At 40.7% G+C, this 13,255-nt stretch overlaps 1 protein-coding gene across 1 annotated transcript in view; it reads right to left on the bottom strand.

The window, feature by feature from the left end:
• The window catches only part of MCTP2 (multiple C2 and transmembrane domain containing 2), a 195,509-nt gene that overhangs the window by 113,901 nt on the left and 68,353 nt on the right, over window positions 1-13,255 (bottom strand). The window contains 4 exon segments of the mRNA XM_032469472.1: window positions 3,474-3,509; window positions 7,925-8,036; window positions 8,556-8,632; window positions 9,403-9,545. Of these exon segments, the coding sequence (XP_032325363.1) occupies window positions 3,474-3,509; window positions 7,925-8,036; window positions 8,556-8,632; window positions 9,403-9,545 (368 nt within the window).

The following is a 13,255-nucleotide window of genomic DNA, read 5'->3' as shown; positions in this document are numbered from 1 at the left end:
CAGCGGCCAGCACTCCTGGGCTGACGCAGCAGAGAGCAAACTTTTTCTGTAAAGGTCCAGATGGTAAGAATTCAGGTCTCTGTCCCAAATACTCCACTCTGCCATGTTAGCCAGAGGTGATGCATTCCAATAAAACTTTACTTGCAAAAGCAGACGTGGGGCTGGATTTTGCACTCAGGCTCAAGTTCAACCACCCTGGGGCTAGAGAGACAACAAAAAGAGCCCATGCCAGGTGGTAGAAGCTGATAGAACCTGAGATCACAGGAGGCCAGGCTAATGGAAGATGCAAAGTGTCCCAGACGTCTGAGACACCACGGGAAACAGGGAAAGGGGAGAATTCCTCAGCTTCCTCCGTTTCCCGCCCTATGGTACCCTACGAGTCCCTCTCACTGGACACAGCCAGCTGGAGGCCACCTGACGGGGGATGGAGAAGATGTACCCTGCAGTGATCAGCCTCCTCAAGAACAGGGAGGAAGAGAGATAAATGAATATGAAGCCAAACGGGCATCATTAGTCAACCAGTTTCATACAGAAAAAAATACTGCACCAGTACAGGGACGTCTTCTACCTTACCTGGAGGACATACGATGCCATGAAACAGTGGGTCAACAATGGGTTAGAATAGATCCTGTATCTCAGTGCAAATTCATCTAAAATAAATAAAATCCGTAACTCAAAGGGCACTCTGGTCAGTCAGAACCCAGCCCAAACGGAAGTGCAGAGAGGGTGTGCGTATGTGTGTGCAGATTTCTGAACACCAAGAGCGACCTGTCCATTCCATTTCTTATAACCGTGCTTTCATCCCAGTCTCCAATTTGATGTAAGACAAGAAACTGTTTTTGTTTTTCTGTCCCTGTAACTGTTAACACACATTAGAAAGCGAGAAGTGAGGTTTGGAAACAGATCTATTCACAGAAGAGATGATGCATCATAAATTTCTCAAAAAGAATCAGTTAACAGAATTCAGGCCCTTTTCAATCAGATTTTCAGTTCTCTCTTCAAAAGGCTCATCAGAAAGGAAGCAAAGGCTTCTGGATGAAACCTAAATCTATTTTTTAAGGGCAACCTCTACGTATTTACTATTTTAAAATCAAAGTCAGTATTAAAATCAAGGGGACACTTTAGAAGACAGCACACAAAGACCCTGCCATTCTAAGTCCCTTTGGAGGATGCAGAATTATAAACTTATGGGTTTAAGAAGCAATTATTTAAATAAAGTTAAGTTATTACAAGAATAAGATTGAGGTGAAAGGGGCAAGGACCTTTTCTAGGTAATCCATCACTGAGGACTAGCAAAATGTTTAGTTCCTCATAGCTAAGTAATCTTCTTTATGTCAAACTTCTGTTACCTCATTTTTAAATGTAATATGGAAATCCTAAAAAAAAAAAAAAAAAAAAAAGAAGCTTAGAGTTTAAAAATACCGAGATAGGTTGATCAGGGTATTTTAACTACTTTCACAGAGGGTTCATCGCTGCATCTACAGAGTGTCCCACGTGACTTCATTTTCATAAGCCAAATTAGAAGCAATCTCTCTTTCCTCTCCAAAACTGCCAACTCTAAGGAGCAAAAAGTCAGGGTAACGTTTGAAATTCTTCACCAATACACAAATTGCATCTCTCCTGTTAGACCATGAGTAGCTTTCAAGGAGCTCTATTCATGTCTGGCTTCATTAAACATACATACTAGGTTTGGTCATTTATTAAGTCTCTGAGCCCAGCACACTGAAGTCAAAATTCTAGAAGCTACAGTGAGAGGGAAAAAAAAGCAGATGGCAGCTCGGTGGAAAAGACACAACTCCGCCGTCCAGATATAAATACTGCTCTCCAGGACCCTCTGTTCCCTTCATATTTTTGATATCTTCATCCCGGCCGTCAACATTTTTTCTCTCCCTCCTCATGCCTTTGGCCCTTCTTCCATAACCTCTCCCGCCCTCCCTAGACTCCAATATTCCCCAAGCTCACAATTTTTCTTCCCAGCCTTTATGTTCTTCCACAAACTGCCAGGGCTCTTCCACAGGCCGGAGCTCCCTAACTAAAGATGGTTATTGATGTACCCTACCAGTGTTTTAGTGCAGCAGCAGAATCAATAAACCAGAAAATACTGCTTTGTCAGGCTTGGCCAGAGCGTGCTGGGGAGCTTTACTGCTTCGGATGGTTACAGAAACTCCGAGCACGGGAGAGGGAGAGCCGGGCTCCCCTCCGCGGACAGACGTGATGCTCTCCTACCCTCTAGTGACTACAAAGGAATAAGACAAAAGTTGGAGGCATTTTTGAGACTGCATCACAATGATGACTTATTGGCTCTTAATTTTATTTCTAAAACGAACTAGAGGCTTGGAAACCCTGTGAACTGGTGGGGTAATAAAGCATCTCAGCCTAGTTATTTTTAAAGTACTCCAAACACAAAGGATATGCACTTTAGGAAGAGTCAGAACTTTTGAGTCCTTTGGATTTTAAAAAGCAAGGTTTGGAAAGTTTGCCTTTCTTCTTAAATGACTAGTTCTAGTCAGGTTCCAAATCTCATATTCTCTCTCTTTCTCGTCTTTCACATACACACACTCATACAAACTCACGAAATCTTTGTTTCAATCTCCTTATTTTACAGAGAAGTAAATAACCAAAGTGCAGTGAGGTTGGAGAACAGAGCCGGCATACGTCTGGGTGCCTGTGTGTGTTTGTAAATAAATGCACATACAGGGACCGCCAACACCCCCCCTCCTCAGACACAGACACGTCCCAGCCACCTCCACGTGGCTTACTCCCTTTTTAAAAGCAACAGAGCTGCTGAATTAAGTCATAAATCATTTTGGGGGGTTTCATTTGTTTACCTTTATACTAATTTTGACATTCAGTCACTCCAGTCGCAATGTGCCAACTTCATAACCTGATATTTTAATAATGCACTCCTACCTTGCTACACTTAGACTTTTTATAAATTGAACCGAAGTGTATAATTGCTTCAAAGATACTAACAGTGTGAAAAATCACCAGTATTTCAGGAAGGAATCCTTAAAGAAACTCTCACACCCCCCCCAAAAAAAGGTAAAAAATAAAAGTAATGTTAAAAAAAGATTTATAAAATATCCCACTCATTCCCCTCCATTAATCTTTTCATCACCCCTATAACACCAAAGCTGGTTTCCACCTAATGGTAAATAACTTCCTAAAGGACTAAATCTAACCGCACTCCACTCCAAATAATTCAAGCTTAATGAAGTATAACATTCTAACATGGCCGGTACATATAAAATGTCACCTCTAAAACAAGTGTCAGTTCAAACATCTGGCTATGCCCTTATTAAATGAAATTTTAAAGGAGAGATTGCTTCATTTTTATTCTTAACAGCAGCAAGAGGCAAAGAAAGCTGGTACACGTAAAGGTTGGCTGCTATCAGCCATGCATACATTTGTGTTTGCTCCAAAGATAAAACTTTTTAACCAAATGACGTCAAGAGAAAAACAGCTGTATTTACCTTGTTGGCACTTAACCGCTTCCGATTGGACCAACGCTAAGGATTATGTCCGTTGAATGATGAAAAAGAGCAAAATAAAAGAGAGAAATAGGACCGTTAACAACGTGATTGTATTATCATGTTAGATGGTGCAGAATGCATTACAGACAATGGACACTCAAGTTCTGAGGCTACAGAGAAAATACATTTGAGCAAGAAAGTAATTAGAAACAGGAAAAAAATCTCATTTCTGTGGTGTGTTCCCACATCTCCTAATATTCAATAAGGAACAGACAAAGACATACGAATACTGCTCAGTCCTTACAAGTATATTCATGTTTTTATTTGCCTGAAAACACTATAATTTTACTGCTAAAAACAAACTGGAAAGGCAGATTTCTCCTTCCTAAAATATTCCGATAGTCTGATGAAAATGTTTAAGAAAATCATGGCCAAAGTTAGTTTATGTTCAGGTTTCCATAGTTGTCGATACTAGAAAAAAAAAAAATGACTCCATTTTCCTCTGCTGATTAAATCTCAACATTCAAAATAATAGGGAAAAGCAATCTGGGTCATTCCTGCGCGGTTAAGAAGAAGAGGCTCACGCAGCACTGAGGGAGGGAAGGAAAAAGGTTCTGAACAGCAAGGAACTCCACCACCGTTCCTTTGATCTCTCATTTGTCATGCTACGGCGGTGGAATTTCGGCTACAATTAAAATTCTCTCCTAACAAAATCCTCTCATTACTCCTGTCACCGTCCAGCACTGTGAAGCTGTACTCTGGCTGGTTAACCAGCTAACTGGATGTTAAAAGTTGGATAAATTTGGGAGATTACAACTCAATTATGAGTCTAATCGAGCAGACCACGTGAACTGTTATGCTTAAGGAAAAAGTACCTTTAGGCAAATGACCTATCCACTTTGCCAACACGTCTCCCCGATAAATTAGAAACCAGAAAACAAACAGTCTTTGGGGGAAATCCACTTATATTCCAGTGATCAGCAACTAGAAATGCTAGTACAGAAATGACTTTAAAAATATTCGTTAAAAACACTCCCCCTGGTGAAACTGAAAGTTCGCCACCCAGCACACGACACAGAGGTAGGGGTACTACATTCTGGGTGCGAAAATCAGTTCTTTCTGTATTTTCCCGACAACAAAATTGACAAATATTTCCACCCAAAACCACCACTAAAATTCATTACCATCTTACAGGCATACACGTGGCTATTCCTAAACAACTTTATCTACCGGATGCTCAGCACTACATTTGATAATCTTGACCCTCACAAACCTATACAACAGATGATCTTTCTTTAAAATCACTTCACACCTGAGGACATTGTGGCTGAGAGAGGTTGAGGAGTTCTGTGAATCTGACCGGATCACTTCACCTCTCAAAACTGAAAAGCAGCGGAGTCGGGATTCAAACCCAGGCTGTCTGATGACAGAGGCCGTAATTCTAACTACAATCCCATTTTTGCCAAGAAAAAAAGAGACAGAAGGCAGGTCTGTCGGTCTTCCAGGCAGCACCTTACCTTCGAACTACAAACACGCCCGTGTGCACTGAAATCCCTGGATGTGAGGGTACATTCACGGGCTTCGTGCAGATGTTAAGATTTTTATCAGCTTGGCTCTAAAGCAACAAAGACTGCCTCACTGATGACAGGAAGAAAGGTGGGTACAAAACCCAGACTGCAAATCGAAATCTCTCCACCAGGGTTTAAATTAACACGGAAACTTACAAACAAATTATCCGTAAATAACCTCAAGTTTCCTGTGTTAGGTATCCCTGTTTAAAATCCCAATATAAGAATATCCTTGGGGAGTGGGAGGATATAGCACAGTGGTAAAGTGTGTGCTTAGTGTGTGTGAGGTCCAGGGTTCAATCCCCAGTACCTCCAATAAAAAAAAATCAAAATCAAAAATTTTTTAAAAAAGGGTATCTTTAAATATTAACTTCAACTCAATGAAAAGAGCAAGAATTTTCTGATATTCACTCTATCCAAAGGGCCCCCGCGATGCACTGTGTGTTGAATAACCACACGTGGCCCAGGAGGAAGCATTCCTTGCTCAGGTACACTTTAATCAAATATATAAATAGCAGAATAATACTACCAATCAGAACAAATGAGGGCAGGCAGGGTTTCTACAATACCCCAAAAAATATACAGATAATAAATACAACGTACAGAAGACCACTGCTGGGCAGGCAAAGAACAAAGAAAATGAGAAACTGTGTGAACACACAGATAGCACGCACAGTCGAAAAAGTTCCAAAAACAGGAGGGGAGGGAGTCCAAGGAAATAAAGGGCCAAACTAAGATGACAGGGGGGAGGGTGTAGCTCAAGTGGCAGAGCGCATGCTTAGTACGCGTGAGCTCCTGGGTTCAATCCCCAGTACCTCCTCTAAAAATAAACAAACCTAATTACCTTCTCCCTCAATGCCAAAATAAAATAAATAATATAGTAATAAATAAATAAATTTTTTTTTTAAAAACAAGAATTAAAAAAAAAACTAAGATGACAAATGTGGCTCCTTTTAGGGCTCTGAAAAGGTGTTCTCTGAAATGTTTTCCAAAAACAAATTGAAGCCGCATCAGGTATTAACTGCTCTGCAATTTGAAATACATTTTAACAGAAATGGCACTGCTTAAAAACTCCAAATTTTGGCAATATTTAAATATATTTTAAGTGCCAGTATTACTGCTCAACATGATCCACTACACTACAGAAAAATTCACAAGTGGAATAAATATGCAGCTATCTTCATGAGGTCATCATCTAACTTGACAAACCCCACTTATATGTGTAATAAATTTCAGAACTTAAATCAGCCAGCAATTGCTCGACCATGTGGCAAATAATTCTTATTTACATTGCATGTTACTTGAACCTGGCATCCAGATCAAGGAACCGGTCACCTGCTGGATGCATTGACACTGAATCTGATGGCAATACCTTCAAGACTAAGAGAAGTTAAGGGAAATCCCTCCTTCATTATGTTGGAGGGTGGGATTTGCCAGATATAAAATACTAGATATAAAATACTACTCTATATAAAATGGGTAAACAATAGGGTCCTATTCTGTAGCACAGGGAACTATATTTGATGCCTTATAATAGTCAATAATGGAAAAGAATATGAAAAGGAATATATACATACATATATATGTAACTGAATCACTGTTCCGTACATTGGAAATTGACATAACAGTGTAAACCAATCATACTTCATTAAAAAAAATTTTTAAATAAAAATTTTAAAATTACAAAAAAAACACAACATCAACAGAAGACATTTTAACATCAAAACATCAAGTTTGGACAGTGCTACTTCTTAAACAATTGCTAAATGCAGGTCTTCCCCACCCCCTACCAGTTACCAGCAAGTAAATACTCATGAGTAAAGAATTCAAATTAAAAATAGAACTGTTTAGTTGACCCTCTAGCAACCGAAAAGTCACTGTGCAGCTCCTTTGTGCTCTTTTAAGCTGTCTTCAGTGTTTTCACTAGTAAATCAGTCATGATTTTCATCATGAAAATAAATTACAACTAACAGCAAAGGTGATGTCAAAATGAAGAATATTCTCCACACTGACCCCACTGACTCAATTCAGGAGGTACTATTGGAGCCTAATTTATAAACAGGCTTCAGGTTTTTATACCAGATTCTAAACATGCTTAAATTTTAACACATCTTAGTCCTTTTTCAACTGGCTGCTTTCAGTTGGCTTTTAAAGCACCTTTCAAATAAGTTACAATCAAAGATGCTTTTGTTCTCATTTTAATTCTTGGAATTGTAAGGTACAATTCCAGCATATAACATAAGATCATGGTTTGTAGTCACATATTTGCTCCTAAAAACAGAGCCTCGATCATACTGTCACAAAATCCAATGCTTTTTTTGATGTCAATAGGTAGTGCATTCACTAGAGATTTCCATGTAACAGACCAGAGAATGTTAAAATGTGTAGTTTCCCTGAAGTACTCACAGTAGAAAAGTTGGTAGCTAAAAAAGGAAGACAAAAAAAAAAAAAAAAAACAAACGGAAATGCTGCAAACATAGACTTAATACAACACAATGATTAAATCCTAGCAATGGCTTTTCATAACTGAATAGTACCTAAGTCATCCAGTACCTAAGAAAATAGTAAATTGAAACCTTAACACTTAGTAAAAGTCTATTTTTACAGGATGACTTGTTACAAGCAAACCATAAGAAGCATATACATTTAATAATAGCTATATTCTTCACACCCCCTAGCCAAAAATAGACATCATTTCTGAATGAATTTTCTTTCCAGGTTTCTAAAAGAAAGGATGTATATTATCCCACACAGGTACCTTAAGTCTCTGTACAACTATTCTGCCTACCCAAATAATTATAAAAGTGTCAGTCACATGGCAAGCCATTCCTCAAAGACAAACTGCAGTGAAGGATTTTTTAAAGAACAGAAGGCAACACTCACGTGTCTCTTGAAATCACCCTGTTTTACTACAAGGTTCAGATTTAACACAATGACTCCCATGTCATCCTCTAAACTGTTTGGATCCTCCAGTTTTAAAATATGCTCAGTCGTTCTACAAGCAAAAAGCAAAAAACGATGTTAGCACTGGTCGGTCGCACTTTACAGTCTTGTGATACATCAGGAGCTTGCGGTAAACGTCTCCTACTTCTGAATAAGAGTGAGCCTCAAGTTACAAAAGCACCAAATTCAGTGAAAATAAATCATCTTCAGGGTAGAGTAACTGTTTGGCATTGCCTAATTCAATAGTTCTTCAACTGAATTCTTTCCCGCTTGTACCCAAATAAAATGTAAATATTGGTTTTAATTTTAAGTAGATTAATGAGCCTGAATATCAACAGATGAAAGTACAAAATCGAATACATATTTTAGAACACATTACGGAAGATTTAATATCCAACCAGTATATAACTGGGAGCTAAAAAAGCAAAAATCATAGAAAAACTTACACTGTTTTTGAAAAACTTACCTTTTAAAGCACTCTTTCATTTATTCAGATTTTATCTTGTCATTTGATTATCTTGCGTTCCCTCTAAAATTCACTAATAACAAGTAGAAGCTAAAATTACAATACCTGTTAAGCTCAAGGTCACTGAGCAGGACAAAGGAAGAGCCCATGAAATCAGACGTCGTTAAATCCCGATCATATACCTACAAAAAGGGGGAGGCCAGTAACAAACACATTAATCAGGTAAACCAACTGGGTTTATCAAGTTATTAATAAATGCAATGGGCTGGGAATTTTGAATTCAGTCTTCTAGATCTAAAAATAACTCATACGGTTAAAGAGAAATTTAGCCGAGCCAATGGAGTGAACAAAATTATTCAAACCTGTGCGTTTTTCCTTACCAAGGCCAAAATAACAGCAGAAAATACGTTTAAGGAGGTATACGTATGCATTAAAATGTTATGCACAATGGACCACTCGCTGTAGTTTCAATGGTCTCTCATTAAAATTGAGAATTTTCCACAGTGAGCAAATCCACCAATTAAATAGAAATTTGCTAAATATTCTACAGCAATCCCATCCTGCACTCAACTCATGCAGTTTTAACCCAGATGTTAGAGTAGTTGAAGCTTACAACCGGTAGCTTAAAGCTCTATTAAGTATAAAGTTATTGCTAATGAGAAAGGCTTCAGTACCTGTCACCACTGCACTGGCAGTAATAATTCTTCCACATTCAGTAAGTTTAAAAGCAATCAATGGAGAGATTATTTTCACTCTGATTGTGAGAAACATACAGTTTTGACAAAGGGTATAAAGAACCCCCTTCCATACTTAGTTTTTTAACCCAGTGCTAGGAATGATAAAATAATTCCTTTGGGGAAGTTGACTTTTCAGAGGGCGAATATCGCTGAGAAATAAATGTTTTTGTTTTTTTTTTAACACAAAAGCAGATTTGAAAGTCATCTGTGATTACCTTCACACGGAGCTTTTGATCAAGGCTTTGTATTGGCAATACAACTATCTCATCCCAAACGGGGTTCAAGTTCTTATATATGACTTTACTTTTGTAGAGAGTCTTCCCGTTCAGCTTAAATTTCACATAGGGATCACTCGTGCCTTTAAAAGAAAAAGAGAGCAAGACAGGTTTTAAAAATGTACGTAAAAGCCTCGGATCTCCGTTAAGTAAAGCTTTCTCTCCACACTCTCCAGGCTTAAGAGCACTTCGCTGCACACGCCCAGAACAAATGTCTCCCTGTGCGGAGACTGAGGGCCCCAGAGGTGGAGAGGAGAGAGCAACGAAACCATCTGGGGTAAATGACTGGTTCGTCTCTGCCTTCAGTGCCGGCATATAAACCGGCTCCTGGAGCTTTTTCTGTTTTGTTTTATTGTGGGGATGTCATCACTGCCCAACCCACAAAAATTCAAGAAATCAAATCCACCAGCTCCAGCCAACAGTGTCAGGAGTCCTGGGGGGAAGCCCAGCCCTTCCTAAGAATGGCAGTGAGTCAGTCGATGAAAATGGAAAGAAACCATTGCAGACATGTGGCCAGATGGCTGACTCGACAGAACCCGGTACTTTATAATCATAATCCATCCATCCGTCTCTGGAACCGCTGGTTTAAAAGATGGGGCGACAGGACTTGGAAGGGAACCGGGGCGTAGAGATTAACCCGACAGGGCTGCCCATTCTTCCCCGCCTCCTGCACCTGCAGGGAATCTGAGAACACTCCTCCCCACCCCCGGCCAGCTGAAGCCCCCATGAGCCGACACCGGGCCAACATCCCTGACCCGCCGGCTCCTCCCGGGGAGCTTTGAAACAGACGCCAAAGGGAATGAATAATGTCCCACTAGCCACTCTGTCCAAAGCAGAAAGAAGGGCCGATGACGTGCCCTCCTCCACACTTTTCAGATCAACTGAGGAAAAAAAAAAATTGCCCACAAACACAATGCGAGGATGATGTGTTGTGTGTGTGTGTTACACGCATGCAAGTGTGCCTTCATACCAGGGACACACAACCCTGCCAGAAACACACTTTCCATTAATCCCTCGTGAATGATGAGTAAAGAAGACACAAATGAATGAATAATCCCCGAGGGCATCAACGAAGGCCGGCCGATAATGCTAGGACAGAAGAAAAAAATCCAATTTGGGGAGGTGTGCTAGTATAATTAATTGTGAAACTGACTGCGGACAAGCACTCAAAGACTAACAGTCTGTTTAGTTCGCTGACAAATTCCAGGTGCCTTGGCCAGGGCCCAATACAGACCTCCACCGATTTACCGACATGAGTTCTTGATATTAAAGTCAAGCTCAAACAGTCTAAAAATTTTACATCAATTATTACAGTAAGTAGGCTACTCTGCCACAAGCATGGCCAACTCATTACCACCCACCATTAATTATCTCAATCATCTTTTTCAGCTCTTTCTTAGGTTTTTATTTAGCGGCAGGAATGAAATGACTGAAAATGAACACAGTACACATCCCAACTCTTTTAAGTGGACGTAACAGCACTGGAGCAAGTAACACATTGTTTAGAGGTCTTCATGGATTAACCCAGGTATCATTTTGATCACTCAGCCATTCCAGTACTGCAAGGCCACTAACTTTAAAAACCAAGAAATTAAACTACAAATACACACACATATCTCTCCAACGCTCACGTTTTAAGTGTGGAGGTAAGACATAGTAAACAATCATATGGTTACCCGGGAAAGCAGGTGGGAAGGGATAAATTTGGGAGTTTGAGATTCGCAAATGTTAGTCACGAAACATAAAAATAGATTTTTAAAAAACCCAGATTTCTTCCATACAGCACAGGGAACTATATTCCATATCTTGTAATAACCTTTAATGAAAAGGAATGTGAAATTGAATCTATGTATGTATATGACCGGGACATCGTGCTGAACACCAGAAACTGACACACTGTAACTGACTACACTTCTGTAACAAAAGTAGATAAATCAGTTTGGCGACAAAGGGGCAGAAACCCAGCTGTCTTTTATCTTAAACCTGGACACACGCAGGCGCACCTGTGCCACGTTAAGCGGCAGTTCTGAGCAGGACAGTGAAAATGAAGGCATTCACAGCTGTTCAGTGGAACAGCCACAAGAGAGTGAGTCCACTGCCCACCCAGCCCCGTTCCCCTCCCCCCGGCTTTTATCGTCCAAGAGAACATCTCTAGGCAAGTCAGATTTTAACAATCATTTTGATATAGATATATAAAAAAAAAAGTGAGGGAAAAACCATAATAAAAAGAGGCCTTTAATTAAATGAAATTGGCACTCTGGGATCAGGCCTTCATGCCTGTCAGCACGCTCTCAAAATAAACATCTCAAAACTAGGCCTCGGTGGTGTCACTTTCTCACAGGCAAAGCATACTGGGTAATCCCCAGGCATCTTGACAGCTACATAATGTTCAAGCTGTTTCACGGGTGAATGGCCGCTGTTGTGTGAAAGAAAATATTAATGTCTGGAATTCACAGAAAAAGGGACCAGGGTTTACCAAGCCAAACAAGCAAAGAGGGTGTCAAGTTAGTGCGGCGTTAATTGTTGGGGAAAATTTGAGGAGGGGGGGAGGGGGGAGGGGGCACATGGTGATTTTTTTTTTCTCTCCGAGCCTAAGTGCCTCACTGTCAGGGAAGTGACATCTCAACTAGGCAGGTTCTGAAAAGGGGTCGCTGCTCGGGAATGCAGCTCCCAGATGGCCCAGATGACGAGATGACACCTGAATGGGTGGACTCTGACCTTTTTCACTGGGCGCTTCGTGAACAATGAGGCTCTGTGGAAGAGACAGGTAGTGTGGTACTTGGGGAGAGGGAAGCTAGGAGGCCAGAGGCTGTGCCTCCGTCCTGGGGCGGCCACCAGCTCTGCCACGTGGACTCAGCGGAGTCACACAGCTTCAAATTTAGAATATCCAGGCTTCTTAAGCATCAATGGCCAGCGTTTCCTGCTCCGTTCAAAATGCACTGTGGTTCTCTGCATGCCGAGAGATTACCAGCAGTCACCGGTCCTCCGACAACGCTGGACCAATTTCCCCCAACAACAGGGAGTGATGGTCCTTGTTTCTGCTCATGCTCGATGACACTTGGGACCGTCACAGCTCCCCTGACCCTGTACCTGTCAGGCCTGCCAACATCGCTCACGTGCCACAAACACGGGTTGCTTCAGAGCGTGGCTCCGGGCTAGGGGATCTGGGGGATAACAGAGGAAGATGGATCCCACATCCTTTCCTTCTGCACCTGGCGGGCAGCGGGCAGACCGTACATGTAACACAAGGCCCAAGAGGTAAGTGTCCACATAGATTAGAAGTCGGGGGTTATGTTAGTTCACAGAGGGGAGAGATGAGCTCTAGCTGGGGTATCAGTGGAGGCTGAAATACGGGAGATGGGGATTGAAACACGGACGGGTCTGACCACGCAGAGGAGGACTGAGGCCATTTCAGCTGGAGGAATTGGAACTGAAAGGGGAAAGAAGACAAGATGGCTAGATGTGTGTGGTACTAAGCAAGCATTTCAATTTATCCAGAAATTAAGGGCAAAACATATACATATAATGAGAAAGTTTAAAAAAACCCAATTTTGAGTCAGAGACTAAAGTAGCCTAAAATTAGAAAATCAGGAGCTTAGTGTTTGTTCTACAAAAAAATATAGTGGTTTTATTTTCCTATTGTCTTTTGTTTTAATGTTTTCACAAGTGTGATACATGCACATGACTCTGAAAGGTATAAAAAGAAAACTCTTCATAACCTTTCCTCATTCCCATTCCTCTAATGCACTATGCGTTTGAGAGTTTTACCAAAAAAAAACAAAAACAAAACAAA

Source organism: Camelus ferus, chromosome 27 (genome assembly GCF_009834535.1).
Source record: "Camelus ferus isolate YT-003-E chromosome 27, BCGSAC_Cfer_1.0, whole genome shotgun sequence".
NCBI lineage: Eukaryota > Metazoa > Chordata > Mammalia > Artiodactyla > Camelidae > Camelus > Camelus ferus.
This window is presented reverse-complemented; position numbering and strand designations above follow the sequence as displayed.